The sequence below is a fragment of the Hydra vulgaris genome, chromosome 09 (assembly GCF_038396675.1).
Source record: "Hydra vulgaris chromosome 09, alternate assembly HydraT2T_AEP".
NCBI lineage: Eukaryota > Metazoa > Cnidaria > Hydrozoa > Anthoathecata > Hydridae > Hydra > Hydra vulgaris.
The window spans coordinates 11,995,249-12,020,684 of record NC_088928.1 but is presented as its reverse complement, the minus strand read 5'-3'; the positions used below and the strand labels follow the sequence as shown (position 1 = coordinate 12,020,684).

Genomic DNA, 25,436 nt, shown 5'->3' with positions numbered 1-25,436 from the left:
ATTTTTGAAAGTATATTATTTTATATACACATTTTATGATATATTGATAAAAGTATAGCAATTTTTTTTTGCCTCCATCTTTTTTTACATAAGCTTATTTTAAAGTTTTGTTTGTCCAATAAATAGGTCAAAAATTTTTACAAATTTTAGCATTTTTCAAATATAGTAGTCCAGCTGAACCGTTTCAAAAATGCAAGGTGGCATTTTACAAAAAAAATTTATGGTATCCACATTATTAAACTTTTTAAATAACTAATGATTTATTTTTTAATCATACTCTCAAACATCAAAATTTATTATATGTTAAAGGATAAATGTTTTTTACTTATTTTTTACAAATTTTTCTTGCAATCTTTAAAAGTTGCAATAAATATAGTAAAAAAACGCTATAAATTAGTTAAAGATGTTAGTTTTTATAAAACTTGTTAAAGTTTTTAAACTTAAGTTAAAATTAAATTTTAAGGAATTAGAATAACTCGCCTTTCAATTTCAAAAATAAAAAAAATAAAAAAATTAGAAATATAAAAACAAATAATTAAGCATGAAATATTAAAAAAAATGATTAAACAACACAAAATTTCAATGAGAAAAATTGAAAATTAAAAAGTTATTAAATCTAAATTGCGAATATCACAAGAACAAAAGTGATGTTAGCGAATATCACACGAACAAAAGTGATATTAGTTTTTGTCTTTTTTTCCAACATTTATACTTGGTATGATTTATATTTACTTATACGTGGCTTTATCAATAACTTGGTGTTTATATTCTGTGGTAAGGTCATGACTTATTCAATAGCTTGGTATTTATGCGACTAGGTTATGGTTTGCTGAATAACTTGGTGTTTTTATTTTGTGACAAGGTCATGGCTTTTTCAATAACTTGTTGTTAATATTTGTTATTTCATTTACCAATAATTTATTTTAAAAGGTAATTATAATTAATTTTGTTTAACTTATTTATTTTGAATAGAAGTAGACCTATATCAATGTTGAATATAAATAAAAGTGTTGCGGAGGTAAAATTTACCGGTAAATTATGAACCGTTGAAAAATTACCGCAAAGTAAATTTTGTGATTTTTTATTAAAATCAAGGACAATGTTATTTTTTAAATAAAATATATAATATTCAAAATGTATTTAGAGTTTTATTTTACCGCATGTAATATAGCTATTAAAATATATACTTTTTGAAATATACATATCTGGTGACTATTCTTATGTACAATTTGAGATAAAGTCTATTTTATGCACATGTTAAAGAGAAATATGTTAATGAGACCAGATTATAGCGTATAAACCATAGAATAAACATTTAAAACTAAAACCTTTTCAAAATCTGGTTTTTAGAATAAGGTAAAAATCTCTCTTAAAAATAATAAATGGCGGGATTGTGGCTAGACTGGTGCAGTTGATGGACCGCACAGTTGCAGTTGATGGACCACACTTTGCAGTTGGACCGCACGGTGCAGTTGATGAACCACACTTACACATGGAGTGTAAGTTTTAAAAAATGTGCATACTTAAAAAATACCATTTAACTTATAATAAAAAAACTTATGCAGGTTAAATCCTATTATCTAGGATTGTTGCTTAGTTTTTGATCCCCAGCCAATACAACAGGGTCTCATTTGCGTATAAAACTGTGTTAACAATATTAAAAAAACAAAACAATTTGGGCTTTATAATACAAGTTGTAAAAACAGTTTGGTTTTTGCCCATTTTCAAGTTTTTTTGTTGAGTTGTTATGTGAAAAGCAATCTTCCCCTGTTTTCCCCTAAATAAACGCCCTAAATAAACGCCCTAAGTGTTATTTTATTTTAACTTTCTAATTAACTTTTACAAAAACATTTCCAACTTAAATATAGCTTAAGATCATTTTTTTAAATAACATTTTTCAAAGGCAATTGCTGTGTCAGCAATATGTGTTGGCATTACATAGTTGTTATGTTGATCGACGATACGTGTCAGCAATATACGGTAATAAATGTGGTTGTCATTCTGTGTAAATGATACTTAATCATTGTGCTTTCGGTAATATGCGTCGCCTATATGCGGTTGTTAAGCTATCAGCAATATGTGGTCATTCCATAGTAAAATGAATGAGCATCTTTTAAAAAGTTGTAAAGGGGAGAAAAAAAAAGTGCAGTTATCAGATGGATTTTTTCTCCTTTGCATACCGGTTTTTGCCAACGCCAATAGCTATAAAAATTGAAAGTACAATAATTTTAGATTTTTTTTTGAAGATAGACATTTTTTTCTGTTTTTTTTTTTTTTTTTTTTTTACCGACAAAGCGTTTTAATTTCCGTTAAGTTTAAATAATAAGTGAGGGTTATCTTAGAATATAATTTATAATAGTTTATTCTGAAAAAAAAAACACTTTATCTACAATCATATAAAGTTTTAACCATGTCTTAAACATCAACAAATATAATCAGACTAATTATTGGGGTTGTTTTTAAGTTTTTAATTTTATCTAAGAAATTTTTTTCTTTCATGAATATAAAATCTTATTCGTGTTGCCATTTTGAAAACTTATTATTTATACAATTTTGTTTATTTGGTTTAAGAAACACGCTTTGATTGTTGTCATTGTTTATTTAAAAGTCAGGTTAAAATTAGCTTAGTTGTCTGAAGTCAATAACCATTGTTTAGATAGTCTTTAGGTGAACAAACCTGATAAAAGGACTTTTTGTAACGTGCCCAATCTTGTTTTGTCTTAAATAATCAACGAGGATTTTTATAAGAAATATTATTTAAATATACCGTTAAATACTTCTTTCACATGCTAAATCTATCAAAATATGGTAAAAGACACTAATGGTGCAAAATAAAAAGTATTTTTATAAAGCAACGCTAAAGTGTATTTTTATAACGTAAGACTATTTTTTTACATGCACAACGTTTGCCACGTTGTAGATCGCAACGCAATCTACAACGTGGCAAATAATACAATCTAATTAACAGGTAACAATCTTGAACTTTCTGGTATGTGTTTTATATATCTAAAGTCATTAATGCACTTTATAAGGCATTTGTATAATTAAAATATTTTATGCATGAACTTAATTATGCATAAAATAAATTCAGTTTCATGAATTTTCATTATTTTTTGATTGATGCGTCCCACAGTGCGTCCCACAGTGGGGCAGAATAGCTTTAACACTGGACAAAAGTAACTTTTTTTTGTTTTGTATTTTTAAATTAAATAATTCTTTAAAGGGCACTTGTTAGACTTAGGAAAAAAATACTTCATAGATTTTTAAACATTTATTTATAATTGTAAGACGTTTTTAATGTATTTTTGAGTAATTTCGAGTAAAGTTTTTTAAAAAACCGGTAAGTGATAATAGAAAAAAGAAAAAAGTCAAAAGCTTCCATGAATAAATAATATTAAAACATATTCTAATCGATTCACTAAAATAAATTACAGTAATTCAAATTTTATGTAAAAAGTCACTCAAAAAAAGCTACTTAAAAACTAGATTAGATTTATTCGTTTAAGTTTGCTAAAAACAAATCTCACAAAAAAAAACAGAACCTCGTTAGTTCATTTGTTCATGACTTGGTTTCTACTAATGTAATTGACACTAATACACACAAAAGGCCTCAATAAGTGAAACAAAAACAAAAAAAGTTTTACAATCTGTAATCGTCAGCAATTTCTAAAGTTTATAAATGAAAAAAAAAATTTGAAACTGCAACTAAGTTAGGACACAAACAAAAAGCGCATTGTTTGAAAAAATTAAATAGAAATAAAATATTTTAAATGCACTATTTTTAAGTCCTATTAATATATATTTTAGGGACTTTAAAAATATTTTATCAATAGCAAAAGATAGCGCAAACCTAAGATTGAAGAATCCCTGAAAATAATTTGGGACTTTTAACAAACTTTCAGCTTTAACACTATAAAAACAAAGTAGTACTAATAACTCGCGCAGGCGAATTATTTTTTAAACAAAAGAATTAAGCTAGATTATGGGTTATACAGGGTTAAAAACCAGTTCTATCCTCAGAAAAACAAATGTATAAGATAGACCAGAAACTCAATTATACATTACCACAAAAAATATTTCATAACGCCATTTTTCATTTTAGTTAAATGTCCAGTTTTGAAGCAATTCTGTCCCACTGTGCGTTCTTTAAAACATTTTGACTTGAAAACAAAAATTTTCTCAGAACAGTTATTATAATAGTACTTTGAAAGTTCGTTCATTATTAATACTTAACGCAATTAAAGTAAATTGATTCATTAAAAAAAAAATTAATTTACAATAAATCTCAAAAAAAAGAAGCAAAATTAAGTATTACACTAAATTTCATATTTTTTTTAAATACCAATCGTTTTAAATTAATTTCATTTTTGGAAAATATTGGATAAAACGTTGCCTTAAAAACGGAGAGTTCAATGTCTACTTTGGTCATATATGCGAAATTGATAAGGAGGGCTACGTAAACCATCCCGTTGAGTGCACCTTAATGGAGCGAAATTCCGAGTTTTGATTGAGACTTATTCTACAGTAGGGTGGAGTAAATTTTAGTTTTTTTTACAATTCATTTAGCCTGGGTGTGCAAAATTTGTCTATTCATTTCAGAAATACTCTGGAAAAGTATCAATGCTCTAGGAAATTTTCTTGAGGTGCCTCCAGACCTTTAAAATTTTAATGGGTCCCTAATATTATATAAAAAAAAGTTTTTCAAAAATATGTCATGTTGGGTCTCAAAAGAAGCAAAATTTTATAAAAATTTCAAAAATATCAATTATTTTATAAACAAATTATTATTTAAGATTTTTTTTGAAAATATTATCAAAAAATAATCTTTTTTCATTTTTAGTTTAAAAGGTTATTTTTTCTGCAATAAACTATAAAACAAAATTTTTTATAAAATTTTGCTTCTTTTGAGACCCAACATGACATACTTTTGAAAAAAATATTTTTATATAATATTAGGGACCCATTAAAATTTTAAAGGTCTGGAGGCACCTCAAGAAAATTTCCTAGAGCATTGATATTTTTCCAGAGTATTTCTGAAATGAATAGACAACTTTTGCACACCCAGGCTAAATGAATTGTAAAAAAAAATAAAATTCACTCCACCCTATTCTACAGTCCTTTACATTACTTTTTTTTTTTGTTTTTTTTTACATCACGTTTTTCGTATAGGCTAGGGATTAGAGTGCCAGAACATATACAGTATTATAAATTACCGGAAAGAAATTACTAATGAAAAATAAGATTTAACAAAAAGAAATAATAGTTTTTTTGATTTCTTTGATATTATAAAATTTTGCTTATTGAAACATCAATCCACTCATTGAATTATGTTAGAAAACACGCAAGAATTGGGTGGTCTTCGACCAGATTTTTTAAAATGTTTATAACAAAATAAAAGTTTAATTGATAAAATTTCTTCTTTCTGTAGTTCTTTATTCTTCTAAACAATCCTCAAGTTCTTTATTTTTTCAAGAAATCCTCAAGTTATTTTTTTTAAAAATATCTAAAGATGAGTTGTCTTAAACGCCATTTTAAACATTACTGAATGTTTTGATATTATCCGAGTTTATCTCCATTATTACTAGAATCATTAATATCACTCTAATATTAGCGGTTCCTATCAATATTATTACATTGGGATTACAGTTCTATCAATAATATTACACTGGGATTATATTGGTAAAATTATTGTAAGGTTGTTTTTCTAACAATATGGCTAAACACCTTTAGTAAAAAAAAATTACCCCTTAGGTAGTCCAGTTCAGACTATTCTACTAAGTTTATTCAAGTAATGTGGAGTAAATTGAATATTGTTAGCGGAAGCAAAAAAAAAGTAATTATTTGAAAATGGAAAATTTTGAAGTGGATTTAATAAAAGTTTTGATTGTTTTCGGCACAAACTAATTCCTGTGTCTGCACTTAAAAGTTTATTTTGAATTTTTCACAAATTTCTTTTCAATATTGTTCAAAAAAAACTTTTAAACAAATATATTTGTTTAAATGTATATATATATATATATATATATATATATATATATATATATATATATATATATATATATACATGTTGTTACACAAACACTTCAAAAAGGAAATAGTTATGTCTACTACAACGCAATTGTCAACAAAATCAATTATGAAATGGATTTCCTTCACATAAAAGTTTGTTTGCTTGAAGCTGTGTAGTTAAACACTATTTCAACTTTGAAATTCTGTACACACACTGTAAGATTTTAAATAAATGAACGTATTGTGCACTTTATTAGGAAAGTGTGATCGTGTTATTAAAAGTAATGTTGTAGCTACCAAACGTTAATTTTTTTTACTGAGCTGAGTTGTTTAAAAAAATGTTCAGAGAAAGCTTTTACGAGGAAATTGATTCAGAGTATCATAAAAACAAATGTAACAATAGATACAAAGAAGCTATACCTGACCCTATTTATATTGAAATGAACAAATCAAGCGAAACTTCAAGTGGTCAAAATCATCAACAAAATATAGTTGTAGATAAAAATATTAACACTAACAATACCTTAACAGCTAACGAAATAAAAAAATCAATCGAAATATTAGATAAAACACATGGTAGCGTAACACCAAGGAGTTCAGTAAAGGTTCATCACCAAAGTACCAGCTCTACTAGCTCCGTTTCCACGTACTCAAGCAACTCAGAAGAGCAAAAACAAATCGATATTAATAAGAGCAATGTCAATAAAAAACTTAAACAAAATTACATAAGAAATTCAAGCAGAGAAGATGAAACTGTGTACACAGAAATTGTCACTCGTAAAAAGATTACTGAGAAAACAAAATCTCGAGTAACCAGGCAATCTGAAAATCTTATTCTAAGAGAAGATTTTGACGAAAACTCAGTAATTATTAGAAGAGCTCATTCTTTGCATAACTTAAGTTTTAGAGAAAATACATCACCAATAAGCAATTCTTCTCAGCTATCTACAAAAGATACTTGCAAAACTCGACATGAACATTTGCACGCAAGACATAGAAGAAGCAACACTTTACATAGATCATCTTACATTGAAGGGGATAAAGACGTAATAAAATATGTTAACCTGCAATGTTTTTCCCCTATTAACACAAAAAATATAAAAAAAAAGCAAAAACGAACTTCAGTTTATAGTAACGTAAGTAATGTTTACAAGTTGTATGAAAATTTCAGCAATAATGAAGATTCTGATAACAGCGTATATAAAAATGTTGGGGATTTGCCGGCGGATTACGATGGATTGCGAAATAGATCAACTAGTCATCCAATTGATATTATTCAATCTGAAAACAGCGAACAACTCCATTACTCTCATATAGACTTTAACGGAGTTTCGTATCCAACCAGTTCTCCAATAAGTAGCATATGCAGTAGTCAATCAAGTGAAATATCCTCATTTGCATCGAATTCATTTAGCCCTTCCTGCGTAAATCAATATAGTAAACGAGCCGAACGCTATTCTACTTGGACAAACAGTTCTTCGTTTGGTGGGTTAAATTATTATCCAGCCCATTATCTAGGAAACATTACAGTATCTAATGTTAACAAAGAAAGTGTGGACACTGCAGTTAGTACCGTAGCTCAAAATACAAACGTATTAGAAATGAAACCAGTGTACGTAGAGGTCACAAGCGAATTTATTCGCTTTGGAACCGCAGTAACATCCTGGGACCTATTGGTTACTTTTGCAATTGATGAAGTTGTTAGTTTTGAAGTCGTGCTTAAAAATGCTTTTTTTTTTGGAATTATTGCCTGCAAAACAGGAAACGAAGCTCGATGCTACGTTTTACATACAGAAAAAGCAAACGAGATATACGACGCAATAATGAATGTATTTCAAACGTGTCCAAAGGTAAAATTTTATTCCCAAAGAAGTTAGGTTTTCTTATTTATGTATTTATTTCTCATTATACTCAATCCACATTGCATTGCTTTGAGTTTATAATACTTTTTTTGTAGTAATACATTCTGAAATATTTTTTATCTTAATATAAGGTCTCAAGTTTAAAAAGTCTTTACGATCTTCAGTTTGGCATGATACAACCCGAATTTCATCGTTTTCATTACATCGTAAAAATTGGAAACGTTGCTGTTAAAAAATGTTTCCCTAATGTAAACGAATATATAGAAATTGCTTTAAACAAAATAAATCCAAAAGACTATAGAAACGTCAGCTTGGAAGTTCTTGGTTCAAATATTTTAGTTATTGACTCTTCTACAGGAGAAGAACAATGTCATTATATTTCTTGGATATTATCTTTAGGTATATTTAGTAAAGATTACCGATACTTTGGTTATGTATTAAGCAAATCCGGAACAAATGGAAAAACAAAATGCTTTTGCCATGTATATCGTGCATCAAGGAATCATTCCGCAACGCAAGTTGTTGAGGCTATTTCGTTATCTTCTCAAAAAACATACTCCCCAAAAGAGACATCTCAGATTAGTCCCGTTTATAGTGAACACTACTCAACATTTTGTGGTTCTTATTCTTCACTTAATTCAAATTCTACTTATCGTTCTTCAAATATATCAGCTGAAGTACCTAACTTATGCAATATAAACAATACAACGTGTACTGAAGAAGCCATTAGCTTAAGCGATCGAACGTTAAGTGATAGTCATCTTTTGAATACTAACACAGAGTCGGAAGAGACATCATTTACAGCTCCAGACCACCAATTAAAACCTCTTCAAAGATTAGATAGCGGTATTGGTGAGCAAAGTTCCTACAAGTCATTAGAGTATTGTGCAGACCAAGTAAGTGTAAATTTAGTTAATTTGTTGTTATATGAAAAAAATAAATGCTAGTGGCTTATCTTTAAGGCTATAAGGGGAATAAAAATAATTTTGTTTTTATGGAGAAAGAGGGGGGCACAAATATAGTGTTAAAGAAGCAAGCTACTTGCTGTCATTTTAAACTTTAAATAAACAAAAGTGAGTTAATAAAATAATTAATACGAGTTTTAAAAGTAAAATGCTTTTAAAGTATTTGAATATTTAAAAGTAGTAGAGTTAATTATGAAAAAGAGCGTTGTATTTTGTTACGCTAAAATACAACGCCCTTTCAACGAAGTAGAACTCTAGGTCCACTAATGTTTGTCATTTTTGCCTTCGTGATTTAATGGTTAGAGTGCTCTACTTTTTTATTAGTGCAATTTGAATCTTAAACCTTTGGTCTAAGATTTAAATCGTTCTAATAAAAAAAGCTTCTCATAGTCGAGGATGATTGTTACTACCTCGTTGTTTGCTCTTTTAATGACAGTAAGGTAACAAGACCAAAACTGATGATACTTGACGGCAACAAGACTAAGTTGTTTGAAATTTTTTGAGAACTTTTCGTATTTATTTTTACAAGAAAATAAATACTAAAAAGTATTAGTATCAATATTATTTTTAATTATATATTAATATACTTAATTTTATAACTCAATTATAGATAATGAGTTCTCCTACAGAAATGAAATTTAACAAAGACTGTAAAAAGAAATTTAAACCGACAAAATTAATGGAAAAATTTAGAAGAAGCTTGGTACTGCCTAGCGAAAGTCCAATTATTGATTCAGAGCCTTCAAAAGAATTTTCTTTGTACGCAAAACCACAACTTAAAGAGTATAAGTTTCAAGTCAAATATATATGTTCAACAATTATAACTCCACCATTGAAGTCGAAACACATACGAAAATGTTATAAGCAGTTTCTTAAAGAAATGGCAAAAGGAGGAAAATTAGTAAGTAACACAAGATGTATCGGAGGCAGCTCAGTTGGTCTAGAAATAAACTTAAAGGGTATAATCATGACAGATCCCAATCAGGACAATTACACTATCAGAACATTTCCACTTGAAAGTTTAGAAATTATTGTAACTCATCCAGACGGATTAGAATGCTTTGGATTTAGTACATCTGACCCTTCACAAAAATGTAAGCATAAAATGCATTTGTTCAGTGCACCCTTGAATCGTCTCATGGATATTAAAAGCGCCTTTGAAAATATTGTTATATAAAAAAAACTTATCTTCTATTTAACATAAATAATGTAAAAAATTAAAATGTTATGTAATTTGTAGAAATAAACAATAAACGTTTAAAAAAACGACGAGCCAAAGCTACTAATATTTTATCTTATAAAAATGTAAACTCTGTTAGAGCTTTATTTATTTTTAATAATTATTCAACTCTTTTTTAATAATTAGTTTATAACTGATCATTATTTAGAATCGATACCTTATTACTTTGAGTCGATGCGATTTAGATGGCATTAAACCGTGGTTTTTAAAACCGCGCGTTTTTGTTAGCTACATTTAATAAGTTTACCCATAATAGACTTCGCACTACAAAATCCCTGTTACGCAAAGATAAATATAAGTGTCTTTCATTATTGTTGATAAAGTTATATAATGGTAAAACTTTTTTAACAACTAAACTAATATTTATTTGTAATTTTTTTTTTTTTTTGCCACTTAAAAATAGTTACAATAAGCAGATTTGTTTTACAGTTTATAATAGCAATGGTAGGGCTTAAACAAGATCACAAAGATTTTATCATGGAAGCCTTTATAAAATATGGTTTTAATAAAATTGCAATGTTCCTAATGAAATAGTTGTTTATTTCGATGCATAAAGCCTTTAAAACAAGTTAAAATAAATTCTTCAACGAGACAACGTGTAAAAATAAACAAAAAAACACAACAATAAATGAAGGTATTTTCTGTTAAGAAAATGGCTTTTATGAAACTTCTAAGTAAATGAAGCAAAAGTCAGTTAATGAGTCTACCCAGGAAAAAAAGTTCTATAGAATTTCTATAAATTTTTAAAGAAATTCTATAGAAATTTTTATAGAAACTTTTTATTTTGAAACATAAAGCCTACAGAAATTTTATAGAACTCTATAGAATTTCTATAGAATCTCTATTAATTTCTATAGAAATTCCTATAGAAATTTTTTTCTACTTTTTTTTCTATAGAAATAAAAGTTATGTCTCAATTTCTATAGAAATTAATAAACATTCTATAGAAATTCTATAGAATTTCTATAGGCCATATTTTCAAAAGTTTATAGAAATTCTATAGAACTTTTTTTCCGGGATAGGTGTTTTCCTTTTTGCTAAATTGGAAATATTTAGTTGATAAAAATTTTAAACATTCATTTATTTAAAAAGTTATTTTGTGTAAAAAAAGCCTTTAAAATTTATTGCACATGTTGCATATTTCTGATTAAGGTAGCAATTTTTTTGTTGTTGTAGTGATTATTAAGATGCTCCTAAAAGTCTTTAAGATCTTATTGCAGAAAACTGCGGAAGAGTATTTAACAAGCATAATTACGCCCCTTTCCTTACCAGTATCGCTTACTAGGCTCGAGCTGGCGTTGAACCTTAAACCTCTGAGCCAGAATTCTAATCACTGCGCATCACAATTCGAACCTGTTTTGGTCCAGAGGTTTGAACCATTGTAAATTTTAGTATTCATCATCCCTCTATAAGTAACGTTGCTTACAGAGATGATGATTATTAAAACTTATGACAATGTATGAATAAGTACAATAGTTGTGTTACCAGGTTACCAGGTGTTACCAGGTTACCAGGTGTTTAATTAAAATATTTGTTGCTTTTTAAAGAACTCCAATACATTTCACAACTTTAGTATAGGTACTAATAATATAAATCCTCCAATTTATTATCTTTTTTTCTTTTTATGAATATATTATCAATAAAAAGATCCGGCATGAGTTTTCATTAAACTTCAAAGTTTTGGACACCGTAAATCATTTCGTCCTAATAAAAAAGAATTTACCATTATGCTATAATGGTATATATAAACTTGATTTAAAACTTGTCATGCAAAAAACAATACGTATACTATAAAAACCTAGAAATAATCAGAAGTACTTAACTTGTAGAGTTCCACAGGGTTCAATTCTAGGGCCTTTAATTTTTTTACAATAAATAAATATTTTATTTTTAACACCAAATCTTTAAACGTTTTATTCTATTCGTAGAGTACTCCACTCTTTTTTATTTTCATCAAAATTTTGAAACACTTTTTCAAGTAGTAAAAGAAGTAGTAAATTAAACAAGGTAAAAATTAAGTAGTAAAAATTAAATATGGTAAATGAACGGTTTATATGCAACAAAGAATTCTCTAAATGTTCAAGAAACAAAAAGTTCACTAACCGAAATAAATAGTAAAAGTGCCATTTATCTAAACCAACCTCCTAATTATTAAAACTAACATCCCAGGAAAAAAAGCTCTATAGAATTTTCTAAAAACTTTTGGAACATATGGCCTATATAAATTATATATAAATGCTATAAAATTTCTGTAGAATGTCTATTAACTTCTATAGAAATTGCTATAAAACTTTTTTTTCTATAAAATCAAAAGTAGAAAAAAAAGTTCTATTGGAATTTCTATAGAAATTAAGAGAGGTTTTATAGAAATTCTTTAAAATTCTATAGAATTTATATAGACCATATGTTCCAAAAGTTTATAGAAATTTTATAAAACTTTTTTTCCTGGGATCAAAAGACAAACACCCGTACGTTTTTTAGAAGTGAAATTTGATTAAGATTTTTCATAGAAACTCTATATAAACTATATAAACATAATAAAATGTTAAATATTGGCATAGTGTATAAAACTAAACTACATCTGAGTTTAAAGTCCTTAAAATGCATTATTAAAATAATATAGTCAGTAAAAAATTAATTCTTATTTTTCTTTCTCAAGACAAAAAGTTCTATAGAATTTCTATAAACTTTTGGAATATATGGTCTATAGAAATTCTATAGAGTTTTATAAAATTTAATAGAATCTCAGTTAATTTTTATAGAAATTCCAATAGAACTTTTTTTCTACTTTTTATTTTATAGAAAATAAAGTTTTATAGCAATTTCTATAGAAATTAATAGACATTCTATAGAAAATTTATAGAATTCTATAGAACTTCTAAAGACCATATGTTCAAAAAGTTTATAGAAATTCTATAGAACATTTTGTCCTGGGTTCATACATAAAACTTATACTTAACTTACGGCAACTTTGTATGGAAAAGTAAGAACTTTACTTAAAGCTGGTAAACTGTTCCTTGTGAGTGTCTTTTACATCCATCATATCCATCTTGTTTCGTAGTTCATGTATAAAAAAAACATGGACTAACCCCAAGAATCTTTGAAACGATTTTAAGAAAATAAACCATAATTATGTAACAAGATTTTCAGAAAATAACTTTATTGTACCAAAATCTCATTCATAACTGAGCTCATATTAAATTCAGAATCGCGGACAATTTTTGTGGAAAAGCCTTCCAAACATTTTTTTTTAAATTTCTCTTAATGAGTTTAAAACTGAATCAAAACGCCTTTTACAATATACAGATTTTGATTTATTTTCTGATAATTTATGTTTTTCTTAAATTAGATAAAATTAAATAAAAACTAAATCAGGTAAAAATATTTTTGTTCTATTATATATATAATTGAACAAAAATACCGTTCAACTTAATATGCAATATTGTTTTTTCTGTTGAACGGTAATTTTGTTTAAAACCTGATTTTGTATTAACTTGATTTTTGTATACTTACCCTTTCAAATATTTATATAATTACCCTTTCATATATTTTCGAAAACATAAAAAGAAAAGTTGGTAGTTAGACAAACAGTATGGCCCCTATTTAAAAAACTGAGTGAAATTTTGCAAATTTTAGTTTACCTTAAAATAAACTATTCTCAAATAAAATGTAAGCTGTTTAACTTTGCTCTTTTTTTGATTAGAGAAATTTTACATAATATATAACGCTATTATCTAGCGCTATTAGGATCTATCGTGAAAATAATTATTTCCAATACTTGTAATTTTTTTAATTATTTTAAATATTTTTCATTGAATTTTAAAACATTTTGCATTGTCATTAGTAGATGACAACCGATCAAGAAAACCATGGCAATTGGTTAAAGATCTGGCTCAGAACTGAGAGGTTCGTGGATCGACGCCGGCTCTAACCCAATAAACAGCATTGGCCAGAAAAGAGGCGTGAACGTCCTGATTAAATGCTCCTCCGCTATCGTAAGACCGGTTCTTGCAGCACCTTTATAACTAAAAAAAATAATAATAATAACAGTAATAAATAGCTGTCCGGACATCTTGTTATTATTATTATTAACTTTATGGGTTATTATTATCATTAATAAATAAGGGCCTTGATAAGTCTATTCAACACACACAAATACCCGCTTAAAATGTATTGATTGATTGCAATTTTTTTTGAAAATTTAAAAAACGCTTGTAAAAAATATGTGGAATAATGGACTTACCATGACCCGTATTACACGGGTAATGGTAAGTCTATTCCACATCGACCGTTTCTATATTTATTCTTTATATAGTCGTTATATTTCCATAACTTTTTGTAGGAGGTAGAAAATAAAAATTTCTAAAATTTTTGTTTTAAGGTAACGATTAATGTTTAATACTTTATAACTTCTTATCGTAAAATTGTAAACTTCTATAAAAAGAAAAAAGAAAGACGGGCTTATAAAATTTTTTCTTTATTGTGTCTATATTAAGTTTTTATATTATTTTCAGACTACTGGCAGTTGACAAGACCCTTGCCCCGTTAATTAATTTTGAAGAAAATGAAAGTTTGAATCTAAAATCTTTTTTCCTATAGGAAATTTGTCTCTTTAAGTATGCTAAACGCGCAGATCTAACTAATTGCCTGAGTACATAAATAACATAAGTACCTCTATCTTGACATATGCGCAACAAATCTCTCCCGGTGCTATTATTTGATGTTTTCAGAATTTTAAGGTCTTTTAAAAATTCTCTCCCTTTTGTTTGTTATAGTATGTAATATCTTTATATGCTATGTGTATTATATCTATAGAACTTTCGCGTCAGGAACGCTGCGAACTAACCATTTCTGTCACAAAGCGTATAGTTCAATAAATTTTAGCACTATTTAACCAAAAGATTTTATAAAACGGTAAATATATGCTATAAATCAAAAATAAAGAGGTGTTGCCGCAACGCAATTTTCAAGTAAAAGTAAAACTGTAAAACTTGATATAATTTATAACGTTACATAATTTGAAGTTTACATAAGTTAGATATTTGCATACACTTTCGTTCACATTTTTTTTATAAAAAAAAGTGTTGCGACTCTTTCTTGTAATTAACTTGGCTTCAATGGCTGCCGTTAGTTCCGTGTCAAACATGTACTAAGTTTAGTATTAAAATTTTATAGGATAGGATAATACTCCTTACGCAATATAATAAAATAAAATAAAACTATTTAACAAATGATATTTTATGATATTATTCTCCTTCTTCTCTGTCCGTGGATAAATGCTCCTCCTTTGTGATTAGATTGATAGGTCTCCTTAATAACTAAAATAAAAGTAACAATAATAATAATAATAATAATAATAATAAATATAAACTCAATATACACTCAATATAATAATATATAACTTCTTAAAAATTATTTGTGAAGATATTATCAATTGCAGAAACAATATTGAATTTAAATAAAAAGTTAAAATGTTTTTCATGTTTTCAAACATTAGGTAAGTTTCCACCCATCCGTTGGTTTACAGGAATAGATTAAGGAAAAGAAAAATAATAAGTTTAATCATTCCTTACGAAATGTCCATAAATTACGCAACGCTTAATTTAACTAAGGGATCGTCCATAAATTACGCAACGCTTAATTTAACTAAGGGATCGTCCATAAATTACGCAACGCAAAATATATTTAAAAACAGAAGTAGGAGATATTAGGCTCTTTTACGCGGCGATTTTCATTAAACTTAATCGGCTATTTTGATTTTTTATTATAATTAAGACTATGTAAGGGAAAACTTTTGATCTTTTCTGTTTTGTTTATTCTGAAAGTTTGCGTAATTTACGGACTATCCCTAACAGACAAAACACATAGGTTTTTCCACGCAGAGTCTTTAATTAAATCAAAAATTGAAATAGCGGTTCAAGTTGAATGAAAACCACCGCGCAAAAGAACAAATGATCTCCTTCTTCTATTTTTTAAATAGGTTTAGTGTTGCGTAATCTATGAACGATCTCTTAGGTTATAAGGAAACTCTATTTGCTTACCACACGGTGGTCAATAAATCGAGAAGATTATTAAATTGATGGTTGTTGTAATTTCTATTAAAATCGATTGTTTGACATTTTAATTAATTACAGGGTTAACACATTATAACGTTAAGTTTTTAAATAAATCAAGAATATTAAAAAATTTTTATAAATGTTATTATCAGTCATACAGTTTAGTTTCTAATTGGATGATTATACAGTTTAGTATTTTTGTTTGGAAGACCTTAAGTTAAATAAAGTCTACAAAGAATGTATAATATAAACGATTATTTAATATAAATGTATGTTACAATAGCTCTTACGTAAATTTTATTGTGAAATAATGTTTGATACTTGACCCCCTGTATAACTACACCTAATACTATAAATTAAACAATAAAAAACACAGACACACAGACATAACAACTAGTCACGCAGACGCAGACATAACAATGAGTAACAAAAACGCTGTAATAGTGATCACAAATATGAAAATGGTTATTAGACGTATGGGAATATTTCGAAATTCAAAAAGAATCTTTTACTTCTATTTTAAGTTAATTTCAAAAGCAAGCACGCTTAAGTCTTATGTGAACGGTCAATAAAAATTCCTAATACGCAATTATAAATTATTTTTGTAATTCAAAGAGAATTTCTAGACCGAGATCATTTTAGTGTTGTTCATATTAATATTAGGAGTTTGGAATAAAATTTTGAAAGCTTATGTTCTTTTATAAAAGAAACTTCAAATAGTTTGCTAAACTAAAACCTTAACGCGAAAAAAAAAAAGCAAGACGGAGGTGTACTTTTTTATATAAAAGAAACACGCGGTTCATAATAGCGTATGTTTTGGCGAAGACAAATTGTTTGCTTGTTCGAATAATCAATCTAACAACTGTTTCGTTTTAAAGAAATTCTATTGTTTCTGTGCAAATATCAATCCCAAAACCTATTTTTAGAATACAAACTTTACACTATTAGGCCTGACCTGACATCTCTGACAACAATAATAATGACAATATAATGATAATAACAAATGAAATTATCCAAAAACTCTAAAAATATACTTTTATGTTGCTTTTATCGGCCACCATCTGGCATAACCAAAGGCTTCAATACATTTGTACATAGTGATATTAAAATGAAATTAAAATAAATAGATAAATAAAATAAACCATTTAATAGGTGACGTAAATTTAAATTGTTTTGAATATCGCACTAATAACAACTTAAATACGGTTTATTATGATTTACTAGCTGTCACGAATAGTAAAATACGGGTCTAGAAGAGTTTGTTTCACACCTAACTCTATTTTTTATACTTATTCAGCTATTTATCTATCCTCTATTTCTTTAACTTTTTGCATAAATGGTAGAAAAATAATTTATTTAAACATTGCTCTTAAAACAAAAAAACAAAAAAAACAAAAAAAAACTTCGCACTTTACTCGTATGCTTAAAGCTCATTAGATCTCTTACCCCCTTTATTTATTTCTTACCCCTTTTATTTATTTCCATTTCTTTTACCCCTTTATTTATTACCATTTCTCTTACCCCCTTTATCTATTTCCAAAAAAAAAGTTTAAATTGAATGAAAGCACATTCCTTTTTAATGTCTTAGATGTGCAGATTAACCGTATTGATTGCGTATACACTTACCTCTAATATGAATAAGATGGTAAATGCGTGACATTTCTCGTAGCGTTTTTCAAATTTCAAGGCTAAGAAATTAAAATTTCAACCATTGATCAAGACTATATCAAATTTTCAAAGCAAAAAAGAATCAAGAAAACGGGTCACGGGGAGCTCGGTATGCCAAATCCGCTCGTTAGCATAAAACAGTTTCAATTTTTTCAATCTAGGCGTATATACTTATAACAAAAAAATATAGTAAAAAAGACTATTAATTATTTTATTTTTATATTTAGTTGTTAATATTTTAATATAGTTTAATATAATTGTTATATATATAATATATAAAATTTTGTATATCATTTTTGAAATAAAGTTTTAAAGTTTTTGCTAGCTTCGGGCTACTTTTTTTTTGCATCCACATCAGCACTTAATGGAGTATCAGGACGGGCCAATTATTTTTTTCTTCATTAAGTTTCAGACCATAATTTTTTTTAGACCATCCGCAGCTTATTAGGACTAATTACATGAGCACATTAATAACATAACCATCTTGACATATTATCGCGACGTTAGAATTATCTTGTTCTAAGTCCATGTTTTTGCAAACTGAGAAAATCGATGTCAAAGTTTGAGTTTGTTTGCTGCTAAGTTAAAAAATTTTTTCGGGAATTAAAGATTTTCTTTAGATTTATGATTGTTCCGTAGTTTATTTTTAAATTAAAAAAACTTATAAAAATTTCGCTAACGCCCATATTTTCCCACCCACTTTTGGAGATAGAACAAAATAACTTTGGTATTTTGTAAAATACAAAAATGTTATTTTGTTACATCTTATATATTAAATATATTAACTACATATTTTAACAAAGACATGTTGAATATCGATGAAATTTTGTTCTAGGTAGTCATTCTTCTTACGCAGTGCTGTTGCACCCCCACGCCTCTAAATTAGGGTTGGTTGGGACCCGGCGAATCTATGGGAACTCTTTTTAAAGTAAAAGGAGTTGTTTTTTTTGTAATACCTAAAAATGGAATTTTTTTAAATTTATTTTGGGAGGGGCTCCGACCCACTAGCTATTGCACTGTTCTTACAAGTTTGTTTGATACCTGTTCGCGCCGGCTCTGAACAAGACTAAGACATCTAATTTAAAACAGAACACTTCGCTACATTATAAAAAAAGGTAGTATATAGCGTATAGGAAAGGGATGAAAAATATTTATCAAAGAAATAGCTTTTTTAAAATTTTCTATCAATTATTTAAGTCTTACAGATATTAACACAACAATTAAACTAATCTAATTACAAACAACATGCAAGATGAACTTGATTTTATTTTTCGTATACCTGTGATTCTATTACAAGAGTTTAAGTATTTATTAAAAACTATTATAAATAATAAGCTAAATAAGGAATTTTATCAAGATTTCTAAATAATAACAATAATTATATGTTTTATTTATCAATACTAAATAAATAACAGAGAAAGTCATATATAAAATCACTTTATTAATGCTTTGTAAAATGTAATATGAACAGCAGGCATGTATGAATACATGGAAATGATATCATTGGCTTTTTCAGCAGATAAAGACTGATAAGGAGCACGTAAGCAAGCTGCTATTGGTATATTTTTCTTTAATGGTTTGGTAATAATGCTTGATGCTGCTCGCTTGACAAACTTATTAATACGAGCTTGCGAATAATTGTCTGAAAATGAGGTCTTAAAAAAAACATGGTATGGCAGTCCGTTTCGATAAACAAGATTTTTAACTCTTGTATAAGACACTAACTTATAACTTGAAAAACCAGCAACAACTGAAAAATTCTTCACATCTATTAATTGCATTTGGTAAACAGAGAATGGTTTTTTACGGTTTACATTTTTAATAGCTCTTTCTAATCCAAGCGGAATAAATATTTCTGCAACAGAGAAAGATTTTTCAATTTGACTATGAATGTTATCAGATTCTTGAATGCTGGAGTGACCTGGCTCGCAGAACTTTTGCTCAATGACTTTAATTTGTGGGTATCGTATAAGAAATTCACATAAAGTTACTGACATGAAACTATTACGGTTTTGTGGTACACATGAATCGAACCAAAGTATGAACTTATTTATGTCAAGGTCATCCATGATTTTCAGAAGCAGACATGTTACAGCACTGGCAAGATCATTTCCTCCACGACCAGCCATAGCTTCATGCCAAAGGACGCAATAACCTTTCTTGTTAAGCGAACAATAACCAGTTAAGTTATAATTTGAAAGTTTCCGTTTGTAATAAAAGTTTCCAACATTAGCCCGAGGCAAACTTAAAACATCAATACAAACAACTGCAGTTTTAGGATCAGCATTTTGACGATCTTTTTCACGTTCAGTTTTGGTATCATGTTATGTGCTTGGTATCATGTGCTTGGTATCACGTGCTTTGGTATCATGTTATGTGCTTATTATAACTATCTGTCTGCTCATTGCTTGCATTAAAAATGTTGCAATATTCATAGCATTCTATGAATATTGCAACATTTGAAATTCTATGTTGAACTCGTGATTGAAGATATAACGATACATATGTTCTTTTACTGGTATATAGTCATTTTTATGTATTTTAAAAAGATCATACAGTTTACCTATATTGAGTGATCCTTCCATATACTCTTTAAATGTCTTTTTCCTGCAATAATGGGCCTCAATTCTTGGGAAAAGATTTATATGGTCTCGTGCAACTTTTTTAGAATCTTCCGTTTAGCTTTTTTTTACATGTCTTCCAAATTTTGATTGCATTGGCGTTCCAGTAGTTAAGCATTTATTAAAATTATGAAAGTAAAATATTCTTTGGCTACTAATATTCAATGTTGAAAGATAGTAGGATTTACAAACTCTATATTTTATCTAAAACATCTTTTGCCAAATAATATGCCTCAAATATATATAGATAATATTCAAATAAAACAATCAAAAGTTATACTTTTTCTTGGTGTTTTTATTGATGAAAACCTTACGTGGAAAAATCATATTGAAACCTTGCGCAACAAAGTTTCAAAAAATATTGGAGTACTATATAAAGCGAGAAGTTTTGTTAATAGACACGCATTAATTCAACTTTAAAACTCACTTATTCAATGGCATCTAAATTATTCAAATATCGCATGGGGCAGTGCTAAAAAAAGTCAATTAGATCCTCTTTATCGGCAACAGAAGCATCTAGCACGACTAATAAATTTTAAAGATCGTTTTACTCATGCATAACCACTTTTATTCAAAATGAGTATTCTTAATATATACCAACTAAATGTTTTAAACACTCTTTGCTTTATATTTAAATGTAAGATAAACTTAGCTCCAATACCTTTTCAAAATTTTTATGCAATAAAGCCCAAAAACAAATATGATCTAAGAAATGACAACTTTATTTATCAACATTATTCGCATACAAATTTTGGAAGGCCTCTTATATCTTATCGCGGAGCTTATTTGTGGAACCAAATAGTTTTAAAAAATTTTGATTTTTACCAAAGTTGGAATTTTTCTTCTTTCAAAAACAAACCGAAAAAAGTTATTTTCTCAATAGAAAATATTTTTGAGTTCTTCTGATCTCGTTTCTCTTTTATAAGTGTTTCTAAATGTAATTTAAAATATTTGTTTTTATTTTTTATTGTTTTTTTAATCGGTATTTTATTTGTATGACGGTTTTCATAAAAACGGTATTTACTAATTTCAAATATTTGATTTTATTTTTTTATTGTTTAGTTAAACGGTGTTTTATAATTGAGGTTATTTTATTTGTATGAAGGTTTTCTTAACCGGTATTTACTTTTTATTTTATATTATTTTGAAATAATTGGTTTATAATTTTTGTATTGTTAAACGGTTCTCGGTGAAAGGATCTTATAATCCTCTTCGAGTTTCCGTGTTCTTCATATATTATGTACCAACGACACTTTTACCAGAGAATATTGTTAAATGAACAAAAAAAAAAAAAAAAAAATATTGTGTATTAGAAACAAAGAAACTATAATAAAAAGACATTTTTCTTCTCGAATTTTCACCAGCAGCTGTCCGACAGCGTTTTTTCTCTAGTTTTTCGGTAGTTTTTGAATTAAAATGTTTTTTACCGTCATCATCTAAGGTCCAAAAGTTATCAAATATAACTTGACGCTCGATCTCAGTTATATTAGTAGAGCATTTGAACTTACAATTTCTGCAACTTTTTAGCGTTGCGATAGATCTTTCAGGCACTTGTTTACCTTTTGAATTTTTATAAGCTTTACCCGACTGACGTTGCATTTTTCTTATATTTTGTTTCCAATTACTCGTATCAGCTTTACGTTTTCTAGATATTCCACCATGGGGTGACCTACGAGAAGGTGTAATACCAAGCAACTCTAAAGATTAAAAAACTCCATTACCTTTTTTACTTGATTATCTAGGATGCATAAATAATAAATTATTTTGGTTTTTAATGCATTCTGGATAATCAAAATAAAAAATTCGCAAAATTATAACGCTAATTAAATGAAAAAATACCTTCGTTTTGATTTAGAGCATGTTCCATTTTTTGGTCAATATTTTTAGTTGCCATTTTGAAAAACACATAACGATTGGTTGATCGGAGTTAAAATAAGATAACATTTTCAAATTTGCTTATTTAGGAGAAAGAACAATGCAATATGGCATGCAACACCGTATTAAAAGTTTTATATGTTTTCAATATAAATAAAATAGAAAAACATAGTGCAAAACTATTCAAAAACTATAAAAACTCGATTTTTTCAAAAAGTGAAGATAAAACAAGGTAATACTAACGTCGCGATATGTGCAACAAATTTCTACCGGTGTTTTGATGTTTTTAAAAATTTCAAGCTTTTTAAAAGTTCTTTTCGTTTAACATATGTTGTGCACTTATAAAATTTCAAAAGTGTTTTTATTTTGTATTTTAGAAAAATCAGAAAATAAATTTTAAAAAAAAGGTTGCAGTGGTAGGGTCCGACCCACAGCGCTTTGCTACTGAAACTCTTTGAGCTAACCACTGGGCCACACAGGCGTGTTGTCTAAAGTAGATTTTAAAACTATTTAAGAAACCAAAAGCTTTATAAAACGGAAATAAATGTTATAGATCAAAATTATATTGCCGCAATACAATTTTCAAGTGAAAGTTAAACTGTGAAACTCGATATTTCTTTTGACACTACATAATTTGAAGTTTACATAAGTTAGATATTTGCATACACTATCGTTCACATTTTGTTATGAAAAAAGTGCTGCGACTCTTTCTCGCTACAATGGCTCCCAAGAGTTCTGTCAAACACGCTCGAAAGGGCGCTATTACTACTATTAAGTTCAGCATTATTATATAGATGATGATTTCAGAACGTTGGAATTCCATTAATTAGCAAACCAAGAAAATTAATAACGACATCAGCTTCTTTTAAAGATAACATAATAAATTTTATTTTTTTAATGAATTTAAAAAAAAAATGGTATCATACAAAGTAATATTTCTGATCCTTTCCATCAGTTATACCATGAAAGTATAAAACAGGTGGAAGTTCATCAAGCAGCAAACATCAAAGCAATTTCAAGTCGTATTGGGAGTATGCTTGTAAACAACAATAATGAAAAAATGAGTTTCACTGGACAAAAAACAACAAAAATTCACTGAAATGATTTTTATGAAAATATTAAAAAGATAATTATCCTAAGCCACTAGTTATAACCATTAGTAATTCTAATTATTTAACAAAAAGTTTGCCAAAACTCGGTAATTAAATAGAACCACTTTTTTTAAAAGCAGATGTTACTTTAAACTTCTTTTCTTGCTTCGAATCATAACACGGCATTTGATTGAAAAGACAACAAAAACAATTTTTTAATAATCAAAAATAAATTTCTGATTTTTTTATTTTTCAACATCTTCCCTTTCGACAAGCAACAACTATTAGAGTTGGAAGTTACTGGAAGAGAAAAGATGAAGTTTATGGAGTAAGATAATGATTAAAAGACGACTATAAATGTTGCAAATTATATGAATTAGGAAAACAAGATAAAGTTAGCGAATTCCAAAGAACTGATGTTCGAGAAAAAAAACTGAACGAATAAGAATTTTTAGAGCACTTAGGAACAGTCACAGTAAAAGAATGAGACTTAATAGAATAACGAGTAACACGAGAGGGAATTTTAGTAGATGGCAAAATAGACGTTAGCTTTTCGCGACAGTGCTCTGTATAGTATTTATAGAAAAGAGAAAGAGAAGCTACATTATGACAATGTGATAATAATTAGAGTTTGGCTGCAAGAGCAGGTCCAACTATGTTTACAATGCGTTTTTACACCTTGTCTAAAAGAGAAAGGGCATCATTGGAAGATCCGCCCCAGATACAGCAACATTATCCCATATAAGAACGGATTTGAGATTTATGGAGATAAAGGGTAGAATCCGGAGAAAGAAAGTGTCGAGCACGATAAAGAAATGCAGCCTTAGCAGGTGCTAATTTTGCAATCGATTTATTATTATTATTTTTTATTTCGTCATTTTACACATTTTACAATGCTATCTACAAATTTAAACAAATATATACAATTACAAGCTGACTGGGGCAAGTAGAAGTCAAAGTATATTATCATAAAGCCCCTTCGTGAAATACAGAAAAGTACAATAAAATTTTAAATCTTTCAATATTATATAAAAGTATGAAATTAATAAGTTTGAAAAAAAATAAAAACTTAAAAGTTAAAAAAATAAATAAAGTTAAAAAAGAAAGAAAAAAGAGTAAAAAAAATATAAAAAATTACAAATCAGTACACACTGACTCTCACAAATTCGAGTCTTAAGTCACGAAAAAGGGTGAAAAATTAATTTTTTTTTGTTTTGCATTAGGTTATTTTTATTTATTTTTTATTTTTATTTACCTTCACATTACTACCAGAGACATGGTAGGGATAGAACTCACAAGGAAGCAAGCAAAAACATATCCTACAGAAACACCAACAGAACACCTAAATTTTACACCAGAACTTAGTGATAATAATAAAAACATTGGTTTGAATCAATACACATTCAGTGTTACATTATACACACTCAGTCAGTTGATTTTCCAAAATAAATCACAATCTCATATTTCCCTAGTTTCAGAATTGAAACAAAGAGCCAATTTTGACTTCATTAATTACAATTAAAAATAACTTTTAACTTTTTTTTATGCTTTTTTTTTTTTTTCCACCTCCTCAAGGCCATTAATTAAATTCACCTCCTCAACTCCATAAAGGCTACTGCAGTTGAGGAGGCTCCTTTTTTTTATTGGTTATGGTTATAACCCCCTCTCAACTCTATAACTTTGAAACACAAAAATATTTCAATAAAATATATGTCAAATAGTCAAATACATTTGTGCATAGTTTTTGTATGTGAAACGTGATATGATATTGTTTTCAAATGTTATACCAAAATAATACACACACACACACACACACACACACACACAGATATATATATATATATATATATATATATATATATATATATATATATATATATATATATATATATATATATATATATATATATATATATATATATATATATCATTGTAGTATTATCATTTACTTATTCTCTCAACTCTCCAACTCTCCAACTACAAAACACTGACCTTGACGAACAAGGCTACTGCTCGGAAAAATAAATTAATCGTATATTTTAATGAAAT

General features: G+C 27.7%; 1 protein-coding gene across 1 annotated transcript; it reads left to right on the top strand.

Moving 5' to 3' along the window:
- The first annotated feature begins 734 nt into the window (after positions 1–734).
- Positions 735–10,114, top strand: LOC101237664 (uncharacterized). The gene is made up of 4 exons (XM_065804735.1): positions 735–930; positions 6,092–7,859; positions 8,003–8,767; positions 9,447–10,114. The coding sequence occupies exons 2-4, from the start codon at positions 6,348–6,350 to the stop codon at positions 10,011–10,013; spliced, it is 2,844 nt and encodes a 947-aa protein (XP_065660807.1). The 5' UTR covers positions 735–930; positions 6,092–6,347; the 3' UTR covers positions 10,014–10,114.
- The last annotated feature ends 15,322 nt before the right edge of the window (positions 10,115–25,436 follow it).

Excerpts from the sequence above, each read along its gene's own strand:
- LOC101237664 (XM_065804735.1), top strand. The coding sequence starts at position 6,348 with ATGTTCAGAGAAAGCTTTTACGAGGAAATTGATTCAGAGTATCATAAA. Across the intron at positions 7,860-8,002 it reads TATTTCAAACGTGTCCAAAG|GTCTCAAGTTTAAAAAGTCT; the intron begins GTAAAATTTTAT and ends TCTTAATATAAG. Across the intron at positions 8,768-9,446 it reads TAGAGTATTGTGCAGACCAA|ATAATGAGTTCTCCTACAGA; the intron begins GTAAGTGTAAAT and ends ACTCAATTATAG.